This window comes from Theropithecus gelada, chromosome 6, assembly GCF_003255815.1.
Source record: "Theropithecus gelada isolate Dixy chromosome 6, Tgel_1.0, whole genome shotgun sequence".
Taxonomy (NCBI): domain Eukaryota; kingdom Metazoa; phylum Chordata; class Mammalia; order Primates; family Cercopithecidae; genus Theropithecus; species Theropithecus gelada.
Window position 1 is genome coordinate 53,728,865 of NC_037673.1, and position 24,023 is coordinate 53,752,887.

Genomic DNA, 24,023 nt, shown 5'->3' on the forward strand with positions numbered 1-24,023 from the left:
GGGTGTGACAATCCGGGAAAACCTAGGAAATAACTACTGTTTGGTTTGAATGATACATTTGAGTGCCATTAAAAGAGCATATAATTATAGCCTAACTGTAGACTTAATTTTTAACAGATTTATCTGAACTTTCAAAATTTGTACCGTTGAGTATAACGATCTGAAACTATCTTACGGGAGATGTTACAGCAGTTTTCAAAACATTGAGCTAATATGAAATCCGGACTTTTTAAAACCTCTCTGATCTAACCTGCTTACGCAGTTAACATTATATCTGGGAAAGGGGCTTTCATTTTACCTAGTCTCAAGAAGTCAATGGAATTTTTCTGTAAATAGTTCAGGCTTTTGTCTAAATATGTGAAGACTGACAAGATTACCTCCGTGAGAATCCGTACTCCCCACCCCTAACTTCCCCCCTCCTTAATCATGTTTCACAAAGTAAATCTATAGACGCTCCTCCTGGGTTTTGGGAGATTCCCCATCCTAAACAAACCAGCGGGAGGAAAGGCAAGGAAGGAAGAAATATACGCAACACAGAAGCTCTCCTCAGTTGACAAAAGGTCAAAAATCATTGACGTGTAAATGTTGCTTTTTCCATCCCAAAGCACCTTCTCACGTAGAGTCCAGGAACTAGGGGCAGCCCGGCCCTGCAGTGGTGGGGACAGAGGGAACCTAGCCTGTGGCCCGACCCTGCAGGGAAGAAGGACGTGCGGCGAGAAGCATCGGATTCGGGGAGGGCCGACCTGGCCGAGGGTGACATTGCCGAGCACTTCCTGGCACAGCGCTGGTCCCCTCCCCAAACGCGCTCTATGTGGTCCTGTACGCGACTGTCTTTCCCAAAGACAGCCAAGGAAAAACTACTAAAGATCGACCAGGACACCCCCTTCCTTTCCTCCCCACCACAGTTTCTCAGAGGCTGTGGGGACTTGGTGCGGGAAGGGGGTAGTTGTCCCAAATCAGCAGCTTCAGGATGTAACGTATTACAGAAAACTTTGAAGTTTTGTTATTTGTAGCACAGGGATAGGAGTGGGACAATAGAGGAGTGTTTTCTTTTCAAAATAAAACAAAAACAGAACTTTTATTTTTCTGGTCCGCGGCAGCCTGCCTGCTAAACGTTGACTTGCTTTCGCTTTGCAGCAGGCGACGGTCCCGGGCGCCACCTGCGCGTCGGTGGGAGGCTGGTCCGCGCCCTGGTCCCTCGACGCCCACTGCAAAGGGCAGTGCGAATGACAGACTGTAAACCCTCTGGCCTGCGTCCTTTTCAAGCACCAGAAACCCAAGTCGGAACTAATTCTTTCTTTCGGAAGCCGCAACTCCCCCCCGGCGAGCTCCCGCGGAGCCGGGCCGAGATTGCGGAGGAAGCGGCGCGGCGCCGCCGCCAAGGCTCCTCCTGTCGCCGGTGAGGCCGGGACTACCTGGCGGCGCGGCGCTCGCAGCGCTGAGTCCAGGGCGCCCCCACCCCCTCCCTCTCCCGGTCCACCTCGTCCGCCCGCCCTCTCGCCCGGCCGAGAGCACAGCCCACTCCCTCCCACCTGCGGCCGCCGGGCCGCCCTCCGCCCGCACCTCTGCCGCAGGCCGGACACAGCGCGCCCGCCCGTCGGTCAGTCCAGGCCAGGCGCCCGGCGGGCCGCACTCACGCAGTTGGCGCAGGAGGCCTTACGCTGGCGGCGCAGTGCCCGCCCCCTGCGCTCTCCCCGCCCCCTCCCTCCCTCGCAGGGGCCGAGCGAATGTAGCCCGCGAGAGAAAATGGCGGCGGCGGCGGGGAATCGCGCCTCGTCGTCTGGATTCCCGGGCGCCGGGGCTGCAAGCCCTGAGGCGGGCGGCGGCGGAGGGGCCCTCAAGGCGAGCAGCGCGCCCGCGGCGGCCGCGGGACTGCTGCGGGAGGCGGGCAGCGGGGGCCGCGAGCGGGCCGACTGGCGGCGGCGGCAGCTGCGCAAAGTGCGGAGTGTGGAGCTGGACCAGCTGCCTGAGCCGCCGCTCTTCCTTGCCGCCTCACCGCCGTCCTCCTCGACTTCCCCGTCGCCGGAGCCCGCGGACGCAGCGGGGAGTGGGACCGGCTTCCAGCCAGTGGCGGTGCCGCCGCCCCACGGAGCCGCGAGCCGCGGCGGCGCTCACCCTGCCGAGCCGGTGGCCGCGCCGGACAGCGGCGCCTCGAGTCCCGCAGCGGCCGAGCCCGGGGAGAAGCGGGCGCCCGCCGCCGAGCCACCTCCTGCAGCGGCCCCCGCCGGGTGAGCAGCGCGGCCGGGGCACGGCGGGGACTTGGGAGCGGGCGGAGGGCAATGAATGAACCTTGGGCACCATGCACGGCGTCCCGGGGCTCAGCGCAGTGAGGCTACGCGCCGCTCGCCGGGACCCGCGCCCCTGAGCACCCCCCGACCCCTCCGGAGTCGGGCGGCGCCCCGGACCCAGAGCCTGGGGGACCGGACGGGGACGTGCGGAAGAGTTTGTTATTGTTTGCAGACATGTGACAGGCGTGCGAGCCTCTCTGCGGGGAACCGTTGCGAAAAGGTGTAGGGGGCCACGGCTGGCTTTGTGGGACTCCTGGAATCGGGGCTCTCCGAGGAGTCCGGGGCCGGGGCATGGCCCTGCGGCGGCGCCCCCGAACGGGTGTCCCCGGGGTAAAGGCATTGGGGGCGAGGCCCGAGCCTGCGGCGGGCGGTGGTCGGAAAAGGGGCGGGGTGGGTGGGAAGCCCGAGGTCGGGTGGGGGACTGAGAGGGCCGAAGAGAAAGTAGCAGGTCCCAGCGGCCGTGACAGGCAGAGCCCCTCGGCCCGCCCGGGACTCGAGACCCTAGGCAGGTATCGCGGGCCAGGCCCGGACGCAGGCGGCGCGCCCCCAGCGCCGGCCGCAGGGTTGGAGGAGGACGGCTTGGTAACGCCTGTCAAAGCGGTGCGGCGGGAGGCTGCACACTCGCAGGGGCTTGCAGTCTTTTAGGAAGTGCGGTTTGTCTAATTGCGGCCCCCAAGGGGCTCTGAGTGTTCCTGGGAATGCGAACTGCACTGCTAAGTCACTTGAGTGACTTCTGTTTGGAGTTTGAATTTGGCCTTTGAAGTTTGCATTTGGCGGAGTGGTGTAAGAGCCAGGACCGGATGTGTCAGCCATTCAGTTTCAAAGCAGTGGTGACTGCTCCCCGCAGCCCCTCCGGCTTGGTCCGCGGACCACGTCGCGGGTGCGGTGCTTCCTGCTCGGGGTCCCGGCGCGGGCCGCCCGCTGAATTCCAGGGGCCACAGTGCGGTGGGCTTCGGTTCAGATGCGTCTTCTGGTGCATATGAAGTACAGTATGTGTAAGGTAATTTAGACCAGCGGTTTATTGGCCTCTCCCATTTTTGGCTACTGGAAATTTTTATGTTAAAGGAAATTATTTTAAGTGTGACAGCTACGTCCTTGTTTGCTTTTTAAAAATCTGATTAACGTATGCAAAGCACAAAGTCTTGATGGGTATTTTGAGTTGCTGGAAATGTTTTTGTGATAGTCCCTCGTTGCCCTGTAGAATTCCCTGACCTTTATTATGAGAATAAAGCGTGTCATTTTGTGAGACGAATTTGACAGTAGGAGTCCTTGGTTTGGATTAATTATCTAAAGTGCTCTGGCATTTTTTGTGCACTTGATTATTTGCTTAAAATCACGATCCATTTAATATTTAGATGTCCTCTTCCACCCCCCCAAGAACTAAAAAACATGCTCCGCAGTGTGCCATGGCACTACTGAGACGAAAGGAGATTTGTGACTGATAACAGTTTTCTGTGCACTTGTACATGTAATTTATTCTTACAAGAGTTATGAACCTCTATAGTTTTTCCGTTTCTGTGCAGATTGTATTAAAACTTAACTAGAATAATTCTTTGAAGGCAACTTTTACTTTAAATGAACTCCAGATAAAAATTTTTAACCCCAAATTTAAGAAAATTGTATCTAAGGAGACCTAACTTTTTGGATACAATAAATAATTTAGCAAACGTCAGCATTCTACTCCTCTTAATGAGCTGTGAATATAGTAGAAGAGCATCCATTGTAAAAATAATGTACTGAAATTGCTTAGTGTTGTCTCGACACAAAACAAGAGGTCTAAGGTGGAGGCAGATAGAATTTAGGGACTAAGTAATCCATGCTTAGTATTTGCGTTTTATAACCGAGGTTTTTTCAAACCCTTTGCTTAAGGTGTAGGTTATAATTGCACAGTATAAGAAAATAATGGGCTAGTAAGAATAATCTTTTTTAAAAAAAATTATTTTTACTAGTCAGAATGCTGTTGTTTTATCCCAAATGTCATATGTAAAGATTTCATTTATAGTAAAATGTTGATTCCCTAACCTTATGAAATATTATAGTGAATTTTTTTTCCTTAACAATTGGGTTGAAATTCATTTGAATCTGTTGGTGTAAGACTTTGTGGGGAGACGGCTTGTATCTTATTTGTGTGTGTATATTTTGTGTTGCATGTTGGTTATGATACATGATTACTTACCATTTAAATTAAAGCTTTAGAAAAAAACCCCTTGATTATAGCCAACTCAATAAAATGTCAGTTGAACTTTATGTTTTACTTTTTTTTTTTTTGACAGTTGTTAAGTTACATTCATACTTCCAAGAGGAAAATCTAAGATTTTGAAATATTTGAGAGTTCTGTAGTTTTTTTTTTTTAATTTTAGAATTTCCTTCTGATCTTTGGATGTAGAAAATACACTTTGAATTAGAAGTTATATAAATAATACTCATATTTAAATAGAAGATTTTAAGTTTGTTCCTCTTTTTCAGGGTTAATAGCTGAAATCAGTGAAAGCGCCTGTAAGTGGCGCCCAAGGGTTTGGAATTTTTCCTTATATTACAGAATTTAGGGGCTTTTTCTTCCTATTTACTGTCTTTGAAGAAAAATTACAGTGTTACTCTCCATTGAACAGGCTATTGTGAGTTTGGTAGATATAATTACCCCATCCTATTTTTGTAACTTAAAAAACCAAACTATCAATTTGCTGGCCCCGTGAAAGAACAAGATATGCTGTACTTGTTAATGTTAGTTTTTGTTTAAAACTAAAGATATTTCACAGGCTGCTTTTATATCCTCATATAGCCCTCAGATTTCACTTCCTTTTTAAAGCTGTTAGGCTAAAAATATAATTTAGTGATCTTTTAGTGAAGAGGAGTTATAAGAGCGTTACTACCGAAAAATTACTCTTAAAATATTAAGTTGGTGACTTTATAAAAATAAAGGTAGTCACATAAGTTAGTATTCCATGAATTTGTAAGGTTTTAGTTAAGCATGGTCTCAATTTCATTTTAAATCAGGTAAGAAAATTAATGCATTCTTCAAAGATGAACCTTATTAAATAAAATTCTGGAAGAGAAATATCAGAGCTAGAATTGTTGCCAACTTTTATTTTCTTTTCATATCTGATTTTGGCAAGAATGACTGGTTAACCAACATTCCTTAATATATGATTTCCAATGCACTATAATAACTCCATTTTGTTAGATATGAAAAACAGGAAGTAGCCCTGTTCATTGGTATTCTTTTACGACTTCCATAGCACCTCGAGCATAATATGTTGCATGTTTTAGAAATGGCCACTGAGTTGTCAACTTGCAGATTTCAAAATGTAGGAAGAAAGGAGTGTTCTTTTGCTTTCAACAAGAGCAAAAAAAAAAAAAAAAAAACTAGCTACAGCTTGCCTAGGCTGAGTCGGCTAATCAGTCCTTGACACTGCCTGTGTGCATCCCAAAGGAAGAAATGATGGAGTGGCAAGTTAGTTAATGGGGAATGGATTACCATGAGGAAAAATATGGGACATTCAGAAATGCTCTAGAAAGCACCACTTTTGCATTTTGTACTCTAGTCATCTTCTTGGGTTGAGGGCTATCTCTTACACAGAAGGCAATGGGAAAATGTGTCATGGAAAAGTAGTAGTCTCTAGAGGCTGCTTAGGAACTCCTTGTATATTACACCTTTAATCTTGGAATTCTTTGCTTCTATCAAATATGTCAAGTATAGACGTGGTTGTTTCCTTAGTCCTAGCCTCTTTTCATATCCTAAGTTAAAAGCTTAAGCAACTTAAAGATGTAAATGGTAGAATATTAATGTGAGGAAATGTGTAAGATTAGGAGTAACCCAAAGTTGTCTTTAAGAAATTATTTAAGAACATGTTTAATCATGAAAGAAATAATCAGGGCCAGAATTAGTAGATGGTTCATTGCAAAGTGTGAGATTAGTCAGGTACTCTTTTCAGATTGCAAAAATATATTAGGATTTTATCTGTGGCTTAAAACATATTCATTGAGCATATAGATATGCCTAGATACCTTTTATATAATCACCTTTTTTGCCTTCTCTGTGTGTATATAATATCTATTATATGTATTATATATATGTTTTTATATAATCTCATTTAATCATCACTGCAGTCCCCTAAGATAGTGTAATTTCTGTTTTCTGAAGGTGCAAACTCATCTGAAATGGTAAAGCCTTATGATCACACAACTAGAAGAAAGCTAGGATTCAATCCCAAGTCAGTCTGACTGCACAGTCTGTTTCTTTCCACTACTCTGCTTCTTCTATTTTCTTTTTCAAATTAATAATCAAATTAATTATTTTTAAGGAGAAATTTGTTTTGCAGGAATTCTAATAGATAATGAGCTAGATCTCTACCCTCTGCTAAGTTTGCCAATAGGTATGTTTCTGTAACCTGGCCTTGTATATGTAATACAAGTAAACTGTATTTAGATCACCCTATCATGTCTGCCAGAGAGGATTAGTCATTAGTGTTGAATGTTTCTTAGATTTATTGATTTGTGCTGTATTAAATCATAAATGAAAGGAGATAAAGAAGCTGAAATTAATGTGATTCATTCATGATAATCACACAGGAAGAGAAACTTTTAGTATTGCTATACCCTACCCCTTTGTTATTGTTTTAGACTGCATCCGTTTAACATTTATGAACTTCTGCAAGGTAGTGGTCTTGGGTGGTGGAGAAGAAGATTATGAGTGCACAAGCTGTTTCTGTCGGTAGGTTGTAGTATGAACATGTTTCACAATACTGTGTTAAGTGCTATAAGAGAGATGGGGGATACAGAGGGGATACAACACACTGGTTTCAAACTATTTCTGCCTACTCTCGTAAGAGGAATATATACAAAACTGCATGTTCAGGCATGATTTTTTTTTTTCTTGCAAGAGAAAATTAAAAAGGAGATATGGGGAGCAAGAAATTCAACATCTGCTGATGCTAGTTCTGAAATTCAGTCTTTATTATTAGTAACAGCAACTCTACTAGTTATGAAAACAACATGGAGAAATGTAAAATAATGCTCTAGGGCGTAAGATGATCAAGAAGGTAGCCTTGTCTTTATTTACTCTATGGCATGCCATAGGTGATTTAGTTATGTTTGGTACGGAAGGGAGTTCTGTATTGTTAGTGACTGAGTCCTTTGGAATACGAGGCTGGTTTGATACAGATGTTAATTTGATCGAGATGTTGTAGACTTCTAAGGGGAATTGTTAAAACTCACCAAGTGTATAATTCTGCAAGTACACATCAGTCACCTGGGAATTAACTAACCCATCAGACCTCTTGAAGACTGGAAAAAGTGCCTGGAGCCACATGGTACAGCCTACACAGTACTGTAGTTAGTGCGTTAAATAAGTTTATCACCTGTAAGCATAATGATGATGGATAGGTGTGTAGTGAGAAGAGAGTCAATACTGGGGTGTAGGTGGAAGCTTGCTCTTGACAGATGTTATCATTACTTTTTTTATTTTTAAATTAGAAATGGGTTCTCACTATGTTGCCGAGGCTGGAATCGAACTCCTGGGCCCAGGTGATCTTTCCATATAGCTGGAACTACAGTTGCAAGCCACTGTGTCCGGCTTTACTTTTCTTCATTGCCTAAACAATAATTTAAGTGATATGTTATCACATAATCTTCAAACTGGTCTTATGGCATTCTGAATACTAAATATCAGTTGTTAACAGAACAGGAGTTTTATCTGATTCTTTGCACCATCTCCCAACATCTAGACTAGTGTCTGGCGCCCATGAATATTAGGTGCCCAGAAATGTTAACATGAATTAATTTTCCCAAAGTGGTTAAATTAGTGTTATCTGAAGATTAAAATAATGTAGTGTGATTTTAATCATGTTCTAGCTTAAGACAAGTTTTGAAGGCAAGAACTGTTTTTTATGAGTTTTTGTACAACGTTTGGTATTTATTTATTTATTTTTGAGACAGAGTCTTGCTCTGTTACCCAGCTTGGAGTGCAGTGGCGCAATCTCTGCTCACTGCAACCTCTTCCTCCTAGGTTCAAGCAGTTCTGCCTAGCCTCTCGAGTAACTAGCTGGGATTATAGGCATGCCCCACCATGCCCAGTTAATTTTTGTATTTTTTTGTAGAGATAGTATTTCACCATGTTGGCCAGGCTGGTCTTGAACTCCTGACCTCGAGTGATCCGCCCACCTTGGCCTCCCAAAGTGCTGGGGTTACAGGAATGAGCCACTGTGCCCAGACCATTGCTTGATGTTTGATAGCAGTAGTTGGCATTTAACAAGCAGTCATTGATAATATTGACCAATTTTATATTATGTGAGTCTTCTAATAATTAGTGTAGTTACAAAATAATAGGAGCCATGCTCAAACTGTCAAATATTGAGAAAATTGAATTCCTGGTATTTGAAAGTGTCTGGTTACTTGAGTTAATTGGTAAGCCCTCCTGATTTTCCTCTTAACTATGACACTTCTTCCGTGGCGCCCATCTTCATCCTCTTGAACGTTGATACTAGAAGATCCCCAGGGTGGTCCTAGGCCTTCTCTCATTCTGTCTTGTCCATCCCCACCCCAGTCTTATTAATACCCTTAGATCAGTTATGGACCATTTACAAATGATTGCAGAGTTTATTGTCCTAACCATGACCTCTCCTCAAGTGCAGACCTACACCTGGCTACGTGACACCTGTGCAGTCAGATGTCTAAAACCAAATTCAAGGTCTTCCCTAAACCTCCTAACATGTTCCCTGCTCGTTAAATGGCAGAACCAGAACCGAGAAGTCACCCTTGACACCTCCTCCTCTCACCTCCTCAGATTCAGTCCATCCTTAGGTGCTGGCAGTTTGACCTATTATCACACCCCTAGCCAGGTGCCCATTGTCTCTCATTTCCACTAACTTAGTAGCCTCCTTGCCTGATTCTGTGTCCTTTCTCCTTTGCAGTCTGTTCCAATCTGTTCTCTGTATTAGGTGGCCAGAGTGATCATTTCAAAATGTAAATCTGATCATAACTTTCTTCCTCCAGAAAAGTAAATGTAATTTAATTTTAAGATGTTCAGATGCCTTCCATTTGGATAAAGACCAGGAAATCTTTAACGTGCCTTACTGAGTCCCTGCCTGGTCGGGCCCCTGCGTGCTTCTCCAGGCCCATCTCAGCTCACACTTGCCCTTGTTCCATGGCAGGGTTGCCTGCTTTCATTTCCTCAGACTCACTGCCTTCTGCTATAGGGCCCTCACATGCTCCCTCTGCCAGGAACACTGTTTCTCCATAAAGTCAGCTCCTCATTGTTAAGTCATTGACACTTCCTCAGGGAAGCTTTCCCTGATCCGCCCGGACTGGCTTTGTAGCAGGGTGTCCCTACTGTCAGTGTTGTGCTTGTACATTTGTTATCTCATTTGATGAATGACTACCTTCCCCAGAAGACTGAAGACTGAGTGGGCAGGGCCTGGACCTAGCACCTAGCAAGATGCCTGGCATAGGGTAGACACTGTGTAAATATTTGTTGAATAAATGAATGAGAGGGATAATGGCATGGCATGTTCAAATTAGTGGATCCACTGTTTTTCCTGTTTAGTCAGATGTAATTTAGGACATAACTAAAAAGGTGTTAAATGACAAAAGTCTAGACTATTGGTGTTTCCACATTGTAGATTTGTGATAGACTCATTGAGAGGTATCTGGACTTGCAGACATGCCTAGTGCCTCGAGTGAAATAGGACAGCTTAATGTAGTAGAGAGCAAATAGCTATACTGCATGACAACTTTATAGGTAAGAAGAGTCTGCTATGTATGTATAATTATTCTGTACTTAGTAGGGAGTTAAGAATGTGTGTGTGTGTATATATATGCATTTATATATTCACACATACATCTGTGTGAATGAATATACACATAAAGGTGTCATGCATTAATATAATTCTTATTTTTTAAGTTCTCAGGATGTCATCTAAACTCAAGATACCATTTTTAGAATTCTTGTCTTGATAACCCTACTTCATCCAAAATTCATTAATTTGATCATAATTCAACTTGGGATAAATAAAAGTTCACATTTGCATTTCAGATAGTATTTGTTAGGCAGGTACTCCACGAGATTGCAGAAGCCAAGAACCTATATAACAGAAAACATTTTAAAGTTTACTGTTGGTAAGTAAACCCAGCAGCCTCTCTTATCTAGAACGTGAGTTAGCACTAAGAAGTAAGAAAAAATGCTCAAAGCAGCCAAACGACCTGTAACAAAATATGTGCTTTGAAGCACTTTGATTTTACACTTAGAAGAGTTCCCAGGGCATATGCTCAGGATTGATACTTATTTCAGAGGTTGTTCATGCAATCTTGTTAATGTGGTGTTCCTAACATGCAGCAATTAGAAGCAGCCAGTTAGAGGCGGTGGCAGTGTGAGTCCTGCAGGAGGCAGGTTCCCCAAAGGCAGCAGTGTTGGCACACCTGACAGAAGAGAGGGAGAAGAGGATGTCAAAACATTGCAGTCGGGGCCACCTGGCATTGGTACAGTTAGTTCCACGTGGGTAGCCTCTACCGTTTAAAAATATACTCAGTGAAGTTGGGCAGCTTGTAATATAGATTAAGGAAAGTTACTATCCAAGATAGTTATAGAAAGTGTCTTGACCTTTCAGTGGTAAGCCTCTAACTTTTCTGTAAGATGTAGTTCTCTAGCCTTGATGATACTGAATAAATATGTACTTTAGAATTATATAAAATTGGATGCTGCTCACCAAATGTCTTAACGATTATCTGTGTGGAAAAATCTTTTTTGTTACTGTTGACCTGAGTCATTTTATACCCTACAGTTTCTTTAAAATGCTTAATAATCACCACTATCACTAATATACTGATCTTTTCCTTTTTTTTTTTTTTTTTTTTGAGACAGAGTCTTAAAGATATTGTTCTTGTTCCAAGGGTATAGATTCTTCTTCTTCTCTTTTTTTTTTTTTTTTTTTTGTTTGAGATGGAGTTTCGCTCTTGTTGCCCAGGCTGGAGTGCAATGGCACGATCTCGGCTCACCACAACCTCCGCCTCCCGGATTCAGGTGATTCTCCTGCCTCAGCCTCCCGAATAGCTGGGATTACAGGCGCCTGCCACCAAGCCCAGCTAATTTTTGTATTTTTAATAGAGACAGGGTTTCACCATGTTGGCCAGGCTGGTCTTGAACTCCCAACCTCCGGTGATCCACCCGCCTCAGCTTCCCAAAGTGCTGGGATTACAGGTGTGAGCCACTGCGCCCGGCTGGGTCTAGATTCTTAAATAACCAGATTTCAAGTTTTGTACAAAGATTGAAGAAAAGCTAGTCTTTAACCAGAAAGAAAGGGTTTGTCGGGAGATTATCAGCTGTATCTTTGCTGACTCACTGATATTGTGGTGCCTAAGACATCTTGGCTTTTATGACGGAATCCTGCTTACAACTTTCTCCAGGATAGTTCCTCCAGGAGGGACCCCTCTGCCAGGGACTGTGGCAGTCACATGTCCAGGCTGCGTCCCTGCCCTGCTCAGCCTCTTCATCCTTGCATTCAGATCTCCATGTGATTTAGGGTGCCCATCAGGGTAAACACTGCTACTGTCACTTTAAATGCTGTGCTCTTACTCTTCTGGCTTTCACACCTTCAGCTTCCAATCAGTCACCAGTTCTTGTTGTTACCACTCTCCTACTAGACTGAGAATCCACCCAACTTTCTTCACTGCCATGGCTGCTAACCCAGGGTCAGGCCACTGTCAACTCACTGTCAACCTTTTCTTCACCCTCAGAATAAAGTTCAGACTCTGTAACGCAGTTCAGAAACCCCTAGCTCTCAGGCCTCTGCTCAATCTCAGCAGTCCCTCAGAACAGTCTGCTGCAGTCATTGGGCACCATGCTCATAGTTTTAGTCCCTCAACTGACCCTTCTTTTTTTTTTTTTTTTTTTGTTTTAGAAAACAATTTTTATTTAAACATTTATTTTATAAAAAGTGTTGGCATGAATACATAGATAAGGCATTTGAAATGGCTTCTCTGGTTGGACTGTTAACCAGCTGAATTCCAGCTCTGTCCTGCAGCTGATCACCCTTTCTCGGCATGCCCAATGCTGTAACCTCTATCTAGAATACTCCTTCCAGCTCTGTGGTGAGGTTTTTTGTTTGTTTGTTTTGTTTTTATTCTCTTTGCAATAAAGAATTACTGGTATTCCACTAAAAAACAGACGTGGCTTTGTAGAAATCAGTGCTATACTGTGAATTCTGCTGAACTCTGGTTTTAACGTTCCTCGATACCTGAGGTAGATTTGCTACTTTTAAGCCTTTTTAGTGTTTTTCTCTATCATTGTACATGTAGTCAGGTCTTTCTGAATGACAGTTTACAAAGAGATGTTTGTAAAGCACACAGTATTGTAAAGTGAATCAGATTTTCTTATTTTGAGGTAAAAGCTTAGAGGTGTGGTCTCAGGGAAAAAATGTTGCTGCCAACCTACATATTGCCGTCCTTGAGAACAAACCGAGGCCTTCACAGTTCAGACAACAGATATACTTAAATACTTCAAGCAGAGAGCTTGATGACGATGTAGGCATCACAAGGTTTATGTCAGCTGCTGGACCTGCACAGACAGGGTCCCAGCAAGCTGACAGGTTGTAGGTGAGCAAGCATGTTAGATGTGCAGGTCACTCACATCCCTTTTTGTCAGATCTGTGGATGTTCTTTCTTGAGAAAGGAAAGGTCAGAGTAGTAAGCATGCTAGAGCGAGTGTCTTCAGTCCTGCTATCACTTCTGAGAAGGAGATGTCCATGCCCCCAGGAAACACTCCCAGAGCTGTGAGCCAGGCACCAAGGTGCTGGGGACACAGCAGGAGGGACGTCTCCATCCTGTAGTCACTTGCCTGTGGAGGAGCTTACCTGATGACAAAGACAGTGCAGGCCCCAGTCCACTGGGAGTCAGGGAGGCATTGGGGGCTTTTTTGGGAAATGTGAGGTGGAGCACCAAGCCAAGTCCTGATGAATGTGGAGGAGTGAACCAGGTGAAGGGAACTTACAAGGAGGTTTTGTGGCCTAGGGGTGGGTGGAGAACACACAGACCCAGAAATCCGCAGTCTTAGGATGGCATGGAGGACTGCAAGTATAGTTCTGGTAACTCGGTCAGAGTGGAGGCAGGGTGCAGAGACCCAGCTGGGACACAATGTCTGGCTCTGGCCAGAGAGAGAGCCACGCAGAGCTCTCTGCCTTGTATTGCCACTACTGACCAATCCTTGGATCTCAGCACTTAGGACCAAATAAAAAAGCCTTTGTAATTTGACAGGTAACCACAGAGTGTTAGGAAGTGGGTCAGGAGGCCCCAGGAAGGATTTACATCAGAGCTGGGACAAGACAGTCTGGGGTCACAAATCTGGGAGCTGTGGCTTTTGCACTTCAGTAGCGCCACATAGTTTCAGAGGTTCACAGATTGGGAAGTGTTCTCATGGCAAAATGAATTCCATCCACCGTGGTCCTGAATTTGGTTTTGGAACTACATGTTGACATTTCAGAGACCATATACTGTAGTGATTAAGAACCTGGGTCCGGCCAGGCACAGTGGCTCACACCCGTAATCCCAACACTTTGGGAGGCCGAGGCGGGTGGATCACCTGAAGTCAGGAATTCGAGACCAGCCTGGCCAACATGATGAAACCCCATCTCTACTAAAAATACAAAAAAAGAACCTGGGCCCTAGGAATTAGACCTGTTAGCTACTTGGACCCCAGGGAAGTCACTTCTCTGAACCTTGAATTTCTTATCTCTAAAATGGGATCGTTGGTACCATTTTAGTGGTGCTTTTCTGGATCAAGCACCATTCTTGATCCAGAAAAGTATTCAGTTAATACTAACTATAGATAGTACTTTTGCACATAACTATCTATTCTCACTACTTAAACCTTTAACTGTACAGATGAGGATGAGGTTAAGAGCCTCCCCCAAGGTTGCCGTGCTACTTACCACTAGGTCAGCAAAGGCAGTTTGTGTAGGTAATGCATCATCTTGATAACAATACATTTTCCCGTTATTTTGAAATGATTTACTAGAAAAATAGAAAATGACAACTTTCAAAATTCTGTGATATGGGATAAAGCATCTCAGGGTTCTCATCTCTGTGACCTAATGCAGGTTTATTCGTCTTGTTTTCTCATCTGTGAAAAGAAAAGGTTGGTTTACATAATCTCTCAGTTCCCTTCAAGCTCTAGCAACTCTCCAAAAATTTAACTTGGAAATTACTTCTTGTGGCTAAATTTAGCTGTAATTATTGAAACAACAATTAGTTTTTTGAACTTATAAACTCTTGGAATTTTAAACCTGGGTAACAACTATAAAGAGAAATGCAAATGAAAAGCAACAAAGGCTTAGAAAAAAGAAATCATATTTGTTAAGCAACATTAAGTGATGAGAAAATATGTTTTTAAAAAAGCTTATAACTGCTAGGAGAATATTGTTTTACAAATTGGAAAAAATAAATTAGGTCAGAGTTATTAACATGTTTGTGTTTAGCAAATACTACCTTACTAAGGGGACAGTTTTGAAAATAACTTTAATTTTTTGACAACCTTGCTATTAAAAGCTATCTTTTTCTTCTCAATGTTAATTGTATAAAGAAGGGACATTCTTGGATATAACCTCTAAAAAAGCCTCTTCTTTGACTTCTTCCTATGTTTATAAAGACCTTTTTGTAAGTAATATGTATGCATCTTTTTTTAGGTTAAAAATGCATCGCTTGGTAACAATCATATTGCTTCCTAATTGTCAAAATTCACACTTAATTATATTTTGGGAGCTCTTTTCATGTAATTTGGATAAAGTTGACAGCTACTAGAAAATGCAAATGCATTTCACTGTTAATCCTATTATTTTGGGCTCAAGTTCTAAAAAATTACGACTTTCAAATAGACTTGGAATAAGACTGTTTAACTGATTTAATCATTGTAATTGCACCAACTTGAAGCGTATTCACACAAACCACCTTGCCTATTGCTGTTTTTCTTTTCTTTTTTTTTTTTTTTTTTTGAGATAGGGTCTCACTCCTTAACCCAGGCTGAAGTGCAGTGACACGATCATGACTCACTGCAGCTTCAACTGTCCCGGACTCCGTTGATCCTCCCACTTCAGCCTCCCAAGTAGCTGGGACCACAGGCGCATGCTGCCATGTCCTGCTAATTTTTTGTTTGTTTGTTTTGTTTTGTTTTGTTTTTTAGGGACGGGGTTTTACCATGTTGCATAGGCCGGTCTCCAACTCCTGGGCTCAAGCAATCCGCCCACCTTGGCCTCCCAGAATGCCAGGATTACAGGCGTGAGCCACCATGCCAAGCCCGCATTGCTGTTTTTTATACACAGAACTGAAACTGCTCATAATTCATTGCAGAGCACACGGACATTCAGCAGTAATTACTTTTTGTCTTGGATTCCTGGCAGTAAAGAATGCTTGAGCCTTCCTGCTTCTACCCCAACCCATGCTAGTTCTTATTGTTGTGATCAGTTATTAGATATTTATTTGGGGCACTTACTCTGTGCTGCTAGCATGTGATTTCCAGATAAGGCTGTGATCAGGAATAGAGCAAAGTCTTTTGAATCTTGGTCACCTCAGCACCATTCTCTAGCTAGTTGTGGCTGATGGTGATACCTGACTGTACATTTTGTTACTAGTAAATAAGGCAGCTAAGCTGTCATCTGCACAATGCAAACTGAAATCATCCTGCAGTTTTTTAAGTGGATAGTAGGACATTCCCTCCACTGCAAGATGATTTGCTGGGAGAGTTTTAAATAGTGCTGAAGACACATGAGAAGGAAGCCTTCCCTTTTTGGGCTCAGGTCCAAAAAAAGCAGTTTTGGCATTAAAGAGAAAAGGTTTATGCTCAAGAACTTCTTGCTTTTTCTTCTCCCTCTTACTTCTTGGACCAAGTTTTGGTGATAAGACACAAAACCGTTAGTGTCTGAAGTACCTCTGAATCCAGCAGCCTTCTAAAGAAATGTGGTCAGAGTTATATTGTGTAATATAATGTTTTCTTCTTGTTGAAGATGCCCCCAGAATACTAATAGATGTCACAGATTTTGCAGATTTTAGTTGTAAATTTAAAATTTTAAAGTCATAGATTTTAATTACTAAAAACAAATTAGTAGACATTTCTTATCTGAGTAGAAGATACTGTTGGCCATACCCTAATCCAAAATGAAATTTTTTTCCCCAAGTTCTGTTTCCGTTTCATGTTTCACCTTCCCTCTCTCTTTCTTAAACACATACATTTACTACCTCCCCCACCCCCATACATATACAGATCTTGCTAAATTATTGCCTTTTCACTCTACATGGCCAAGTTGTTTTGGGACTTGGTGTTCCGGGATCTTCAGTAAGCCTCTTACACTGGGTTCTGTGCTATAGAAAAGTTGCTATAGTGCTGGTATACACACATTTTCCTGTAAATTTCTCAGTTCTTTATTTAAAAATCAATATTTTATAAACCATTTATTGAGCATTGATAGGGTTTGTGTTTGTAATCAAATACTACCCATCTGCTTTATACTTTGGATTACCTGTACTGTACTTTTTTACTCCTAGTCTGACTTCCTGTCCTTACACTATTGGGTTACTTCTGCCCCAGCTATATCATTTTGTGTGTATTTAGAGCGCATGAGCTAAATCTTATATTGGTTAAAGAGTTTAAAAATCTGTCACAAAATTTAGCCCAAAGACACAAAATTTTATGTTGTCATTTACTGTTTGTTTTTTTAAAAATACCTAATCTAGGTTTGATTTTTTTTTTTTTTTTTTTTTTTTTTTTTGGTAACGCACTATGAAAGATTGCCTACATTAAAACCATTGGTAACAGCACTTAAATGTTTTGTAAGAAGTTTCTGCGTAAGGAATATAATATATTGAAAATGTTAATTCATTCTTTCCCATATGCTTATTAGCAGTAGCCATGTGTGTCAGGTCTTTTCAAGTACAGTATTCTTGCATTAAAATAGCCTAGAAATTTTATCATTTTTGCATTCCAGTTCTGTCTTCTATAACTTTTTTTTTTAACCCGTGAAAATGGGATAAAATGTTGGGTTTTTTTAGGATCATGTGTGTGAATTTGAGGTTCAGAGACTGCAGTCACTGCAGAAACCTGAAAGCCATTACTCTCGCTCCTCTGTGATTATATGTGTCCCCTGTGATTCCCACCTGCAGGATTAGGAATGGGAGGGAGAGCAGGGGGTAGAAAAGGGAAGGTGGCAGAATCCATCGCAAACCGGTGAACTCCAAAACCTAATCAGGCTTCTTTCTAGGCAGAGTCTATGAGAGTGGAAGATAGACCACAAAAAAACTAGCCCTAATTTTTTTTTAACCCATGATTTCTAATTATCTATGTGTTCATTTTGTAATTCGAGTTTAAGCAGACCAACTATCAGGCAGGCATTTAGTTTGCACTTTCAAAAATTGAAATTTATGCCTTTATTAAATGATATCCAGTGTCATTTACTTTTTCTTTTAGAACATTAAACGTTAATCCTTTTGAATATTCACGTGTATTTCAAGATACTTACGATTGCTTATGTAGGACTAATGCAAAAATTAAATAAGTTCCATGAGAATTCTTTTTTGACCTCACAAGAGTTAAGGAGACCTACTTTATGTGAAGGTGAGATTTTTGTAGATAATACTTTGAAAACCAAAATTACTTTGATACTAAACAGTTTATTGTGTCTGTTAAAGTAAAAAACCTAATTGAATTGCAGTTGAAATTCAAGAGTCTAGACATTCCTTGTGGGCATATTTGATTTCCTCTTTCCGCTTTTAGCTGTTGGAGAGGGAATTGCCAGGTGTCTTTAGTGGAAAGATATTTAACCTGCTGTCTGACTGCTTATTGTGGTAGATGAAGTGTTAGCACTGGCTCAGGCTTGTGAGACTGTTCCCCATTACTGTCCTAACACTTTGGCAGGATTTTGAGTAAAGTTACTTTATTTGACCTCTTTTGAGTTTGACCTCATCTATAAATTAGAAATAATGATACCCTTCATACTTACAGAATTTGGGAAGAGCAAATGAGATGATGAATATAAAAACCTACCCTTTCAGAAGGGTAAAAATAAAATACTACGATTTATGATCATAGCATTTTGGAATTCAGAAGGACAACCTCCTGACTCTAAGCAGTAAAAGTGGCAAGGATAAGGGGTTCCGCCATTGTTGAGAGGTTTCCTGCTTCAGTACAGTGCTGGGTCTGGGACCCAACCTCAATCATCCTAGTTCATTGTCACTCTCCTACTGTACTTATCTGAAATGGCAATAATAGTTAACTTCCTCTGTGCTTGGTACACTGGATGCCTTATGTAGTTTGTCTCATTTAAGTCTTACATCATCCTTGTGAATTTTGATTCCCATTTTACATATCAGAGACTGTGAGAGGTGAGGTATCCTGGCAAGGTGGTAGCAGAGCTAGTGGGCGGCGAAACCTGAAACTGAACCTTAGCAGTTTGACTTCAAGCCTGCGTTCTTAACCTTTATGATTATCTTTGCATTTTTTTTTTTAAATCAAGAGATAAGTTTGTTTAATCAAAACACAGGTTTTATTGTATTGGAAAAATTATTCATTTACTTGTCTTAGCTTTTATTCATCACATAGTGTATTATGAAGTCAAAATCGTATGTAGTGATGACTTTTTAAATTATCTGTTTAGGTCTTCCAAAAATACAGAAAACATTAGTGAAGCATTTTAAGGTTTTTTTTTTTTTTTTTTTTTTTGAGACGGAGTCTCGCTCTGTCACAAGGCTGGAGTGCAGTGGCGCTATCTCAGCCCACTGAAACCTCCACCTCCCGGGTTCAAGTGATCCTCCTGCCTCAGCCTCCCTAATAGCTGGAATTATAGGTGCATGCCACCACACCCAGATAAGTTTTGTATTTTTAGTAGAGACGGGGTTTCACCATGTTGGCCAGGATGGTCTTGATCTCCTGACCTCATGATCCGCCTGCCTTGGCCTCCCAAAGTGCTGGGATTACAGGTATGAGCCCCTGCACTTTGCCATCATTTTTTTGTTTTTATATGAAGTTCTTATAACATAAGGCAAGTTATAAACACAAATACATTTAGATTTCAGTGTTTTTACCATGCCAGGGAAGAGACGAGGCTTCAGGGAAAAGTATGGTTGAACTTTGTTAATATATATGTTTTTTGCCAGCAGAATTGGAGATATGCTTGGTGTGCCCATGCATTAAAAGCCGTAATTGTTAACACTTTTGGAGTACTTCACAGAGTGCCTGCCCAGAGTGTCTCACATGCTTCACACTTGGTGCCTACGCAGCCTTGCAGAGTGGTAAGGGGAGAGTGAACGCTCATGACCTACTGCTGTCTATGCACACACTCCCTCCCCCACAGTGCCTCAGCTCACACCTGCGTATCTCTGTGCATGCTCCCAGGGAGCTTCCTGCATTGCCTCAGGCATTCTGAAATGTACATCTTTACAACAAGACACACTTGTTAAAGCTCTTTACAAATGGGCCTTGGCGGGGCAGGGAAAGCTGGTTTTCATTTCCAGTTATTTTAAATTTAGGCTTATTTCACACTTCAGCATTCTTTTAATTAATGTGTTTTAATTAAGAGAATTAATTATTCTTGGTAGGTAATGCCCTTTTATTAATTTGAGTAAAGATGATATCTAAGGCCAGCATCTAGTGTTAAGTTATGCCTAGATGGACTTCTGTTCATTTATTCTGTTACTAGTAGTTGTTCTTCACTAGTGAAGTAAGTTAACGAATGCCTGCCTGTCACATGTGGGGCCTTTATTTTGTGTTCAGCAGGCACCTTCTTTGATAATTATAAAAGAGCTTAGTGGCTCTGAGAGAATTCAGTAATCTTCCTGATCCCTATGCCTTCCCAACAAAGGAGATTATCTTTTAGTTTATAGAAAGGTCACTCAGGTAAAACTGAAATCTCCTTCGAGGCAAGATAAATATCTTTATCCTTAACTGTGTCTCTGACATGCCATTATTTTTTCTTCAATAATAATAGTTTGCTGGCCCGTAAGTCTTTTATGTGAACTGCTTATGGATGGAAACTTAAACACTGTCACTTCAGCTCGATACGTGTTTATTGACATACTTTCCTATGTGTGCATACTGTGCTGGGAACTGAGTAAGCCCCAGGTGTAAATGCTGGAGCCAGGGAAGATAAAAAGAGAGTTTAATTTTTGTGTTCTCTAGCTAGTTATTGATTACTTGTAGCTAATTTCATAAGAAACTCTTGGAGGAAGCTGAAAGGGTAGTTGAGGTTCTACCTGGATTTGACAGGATTCTGTGTGTATGCTGAATATGAGGACAACTTGGTGAATACTGCCTATTAATTTGCTTTTGGGCAGATCACAAGGTCAGGAGTTCGAGACCAGCCTGGCCAACATGCTGAAACCCTGCCTGTACTATACAAAAAATTAGCTGGGCATGGTGGTAGGTGCCTGTAATCCCAGCTACTCAAGAGGCTGAGGCAGGATAATCACTTGAACCCAGGAGGTGGAGGTTGCAGTGAGTTGAGATGATGCCACTGCACTCCAGCCTGGGCAACAGAGCAAGACTCCGTCTCAAAAAAAAGAAAGAAAAAAGATGAGAGAAATATTGTTGTGCTTTAAGGAAGCCTTTTAAATTAAAATGTGAGTTGACACCCCAGCCAGAATAAGGGTGATGGTGTCAGGCTCCTGAAAATTATTTTATTATGTGTATATTATTTATATACAGCTTTTAAGAGAATAACTTGTATAAAATAAGATACTTAATTTTAGATATTGTGATAATAAGTCTTATAAGTAATAAGATATAAAATTAAGTATATCTTAATTTTATAATTAAGGACGTGCATTAGTGGAGTGATGGGAGTGGGACATACTTTACTGAGGGATAAAGGAGGTGCGGAAGCATAGGCTACTCTGGAGAAACCTGGAGAAGGAGGGAGATGGGAGAGAAGTAGAAGCCAGAATGTTTGCAAAGATGAAGCATTTTAGGGTTTGGTGGTTTTTTGTTTTAAGATAAAAAGGGGGGGAATTTTTACAAGTTGAGATGGCACAGAGAGGAAAAAGTTTAATTTGTGGTTAAAGTAGTGAGCATGCTTTTCTGAAACATCATCATTTCTCAAGGAGATGGCGGCTTGGAGGGGGTCAGCTGATGGTTAATAGGAAGCCAGTCTGTAATGAAAAGCTTGCTCTACCTTTGAAATAGGAAATTTGTAGATAGAAATGTTTGTGTTTTCTTTGTTTAAATTATTGTAGCTTGTAGTATAACAAAACATTCACTCAACAAATTTTGTGAAGAATTGGCTGTATGCAGATACTGGGAAGATGGCAGTGATGAAACAGACACAAATGCCTGCTCTCAGAGAGATAACATTCTAACAAAAATGTGTTTATAAGTGTGCTCAGAACCCATTTCATGATTTCTGCTTGGTTTGTGGACTCGACTGAGGTTGATGTGAGCAGTTCCTGTAAAGGACCATCTCTGTCCCAGGTTGTTGAGAGAATTGTTTTCTGTCCGAGCCCTCTGAGTGGCTCTTGTGTTTGTCTACCGTCTTCCTAATAGTCGCTTTTAAATACCTCATAGAAATACTCTGTCTCCAGTTTTCAACTTGGTCAGTATGTGTACCTGACTAGCAGCCAGTCAAATTTTGATGTTGATGACATGGGTGTGGCAGTGCACCTGGGAAGGTAATTAAGGAGTACTTTTTTGGCAATAATGAAATGTCAGAGTGTTAAAGTGATTAGTTTTTAGAGAAATAATTTCGGACCTATTTAGAAATACCCATATAGATATTACTTATTCTCTTGCATACTGGTAGGCTTTCTTGGATAGGGAAAGTGGTAGAGATGTGATTAACACTTTGGCATTTGTGTGGTTTATCTTATCTCTGCTTCGGGTCGGGGGTGACTTGTTACTATTTATTTATGGCTAGTTGTGTGGCACTCCCTAAACAGTTTATTGAAGTTTTGTCTTGTATATGTGACTGTCATATTATGATGGCAGAGTTGTTGAGAACAGCTGCTTCAGCCTATTGTCAAACATTTTGGCCCCATCCACCCAGCACACTTCTTTTAGAGGACTGAAGAAAAGGGACCCGGAGTGTCCGTGCAGACGGTCATCCTAGTAATGCTTACTTCAAACAGTGAACAAAATCGATTCACGTCTCAGGTCTTTTGATTTATCTTAATCCATTTGAATTTTGTATTTTAGCCACCTTTGTATCTTTAACATAAAACCATGACAGGGTACTCCTTTCAGAAATCTGGGAATAAAATTGACACTCTAGAAAATAGATGCTCCATTTTTCATGCTTATGCTGTGATTTCAAATGTGTCCTGCCAGCAGTATCCCCCTACCTTAAGCTAGGAGAATCTAGGTTTGAGGAATATGGATTCGGGAGTTCCAGGACTGCCCCCCAGACATGTCCGTTCACTGACCCCCTGAGCTAGTTCCCTTTCTTCCTCTCAGGTTGCTTCCCTAATAGGATGCAGCTCATGGCTTTTGCATCTCCCCTCCCAGCCACAAGATCTTTGAATCTCTGAGGGTTTTCTTCAAGGCATTTTATTCCTGCTAACCACAGGAAAAATCAACAGCCATTAACAAAATTATAGACATGGATAAGGTCCTAAGTTAGGTTTTCACTGAAATATAGATGAATCTAGACTCACGGTTCTTAGCTTCTTTACTTAGTTTCTTAGTCTTTTCCTGGGGTTGAAAGCTGTCGTTTTTCCCAAGAGTGGTGTGGGAGCTCTTTTCTCTTTCTGCAGTGCCCCAGGACTAACAGTGGATACTTGGCATACACAAAGACCTCAGTGAAGCTTATTTACATCTCGGAGATTTTTCTGGTGTAGAACCTCATATTGGAAAGGCATTGCTTCCTCACAGCCTGCTATGTACAAATACTGGGCATTTGGGAGTCAGCACAGCTGGATGAAAGATGAGTAAGACAAAGGCCTTGTTCTCAAGTAAAAGTCCAAGGGGAAAAGATCACTTCATTATTTTATTCAGTGCATATTTATTGATTACCACCCTTGTGCCAAGCTTTTTGCTAGGGCAGGAGACATAAACATGAGACCCATTTCTGTCCTCAAGGACCTCAAAGTCAAGAATGGGAAACAGATAAGAGGCCTTTGTAGCAGTGCTCCTTGCTGAGTGAGGACTGAGGAAGATTTCTTCACACTGAGTTTTAGGGGACATGGCCAGTCGGAGAGGCTGAAGGCAGGACCTGGGATGGTTTCTCCAAGGGGGACCCTAGAGCTTCAGTAATGAAGTGGACCCTACAGAGTACTGACACCAGGAAATATTCCTAAGGAAAACTGGATAAACTGGGGGTTTTGTTTTTATTTTTTGCTGCTTCTGTATGCTAGGCAAACTCACATTTTATTAGCTGTCAGACTGCTTTCATTTTTCAGTTTAAAAGTTTTCAGGTTGATAACTTTGGTCCAGTATCAGAGTGATGATGAGTCAAAGCTGTTCTTTTAAAAAGAATATTCATATGCGTGCTTATGAAAAATAGCTGTCTTGTTTTGAAATGGAGTAATACAATTTCTGTATTACAAGTACAGTTCTTTGCCCCATTTCCATTCAGATTGTCATTTATATCTGAAATCATTAAAATTAGAAAACAGTTATGATGAATGTCTTTTGAAGCATATAGCAGGAAAAGTCATAAGTCAAAACCTGCCAGTTTAAAGTAAATGCAATTATTTGGTTCTATGAAATTGTAGCTTTTGCTATAGTGAAAAGAAATTGGCATATTTATGAACAACTCCAGGATCTCATTGAAATGAGGC

The 24,023-nt window shown here is 41.9% G+C and overlaps 1 protein-coding gene across 1 annotated transcript in view; it reads left to right on the top strand.

Moving 5' to 3' along the window:
- The first annotated feature begins 1,272 nt into the window (after window positions 1-1,272).
- The window catches only part of MAP3K1 (mitogen-activated protein kinase kinase kinase 1), a 77,907-nt gene continuing 55,156 nt past the window's right edge, over window positions 1,273-24,023 (top strand). Inside the window, exon 1 of the mRNA XM_025387932.1 lies at window positions 1,273-2,228. Within this exon, the coding sequence (XP_025243717.1) occupies window positions 1,747-2,228 (482 nt within the window). The 5' untranslated portion in view covers window positions 1,273-1,746. The remainder of the gene's footprint in view (window positions 2,229-24,023) is intronic.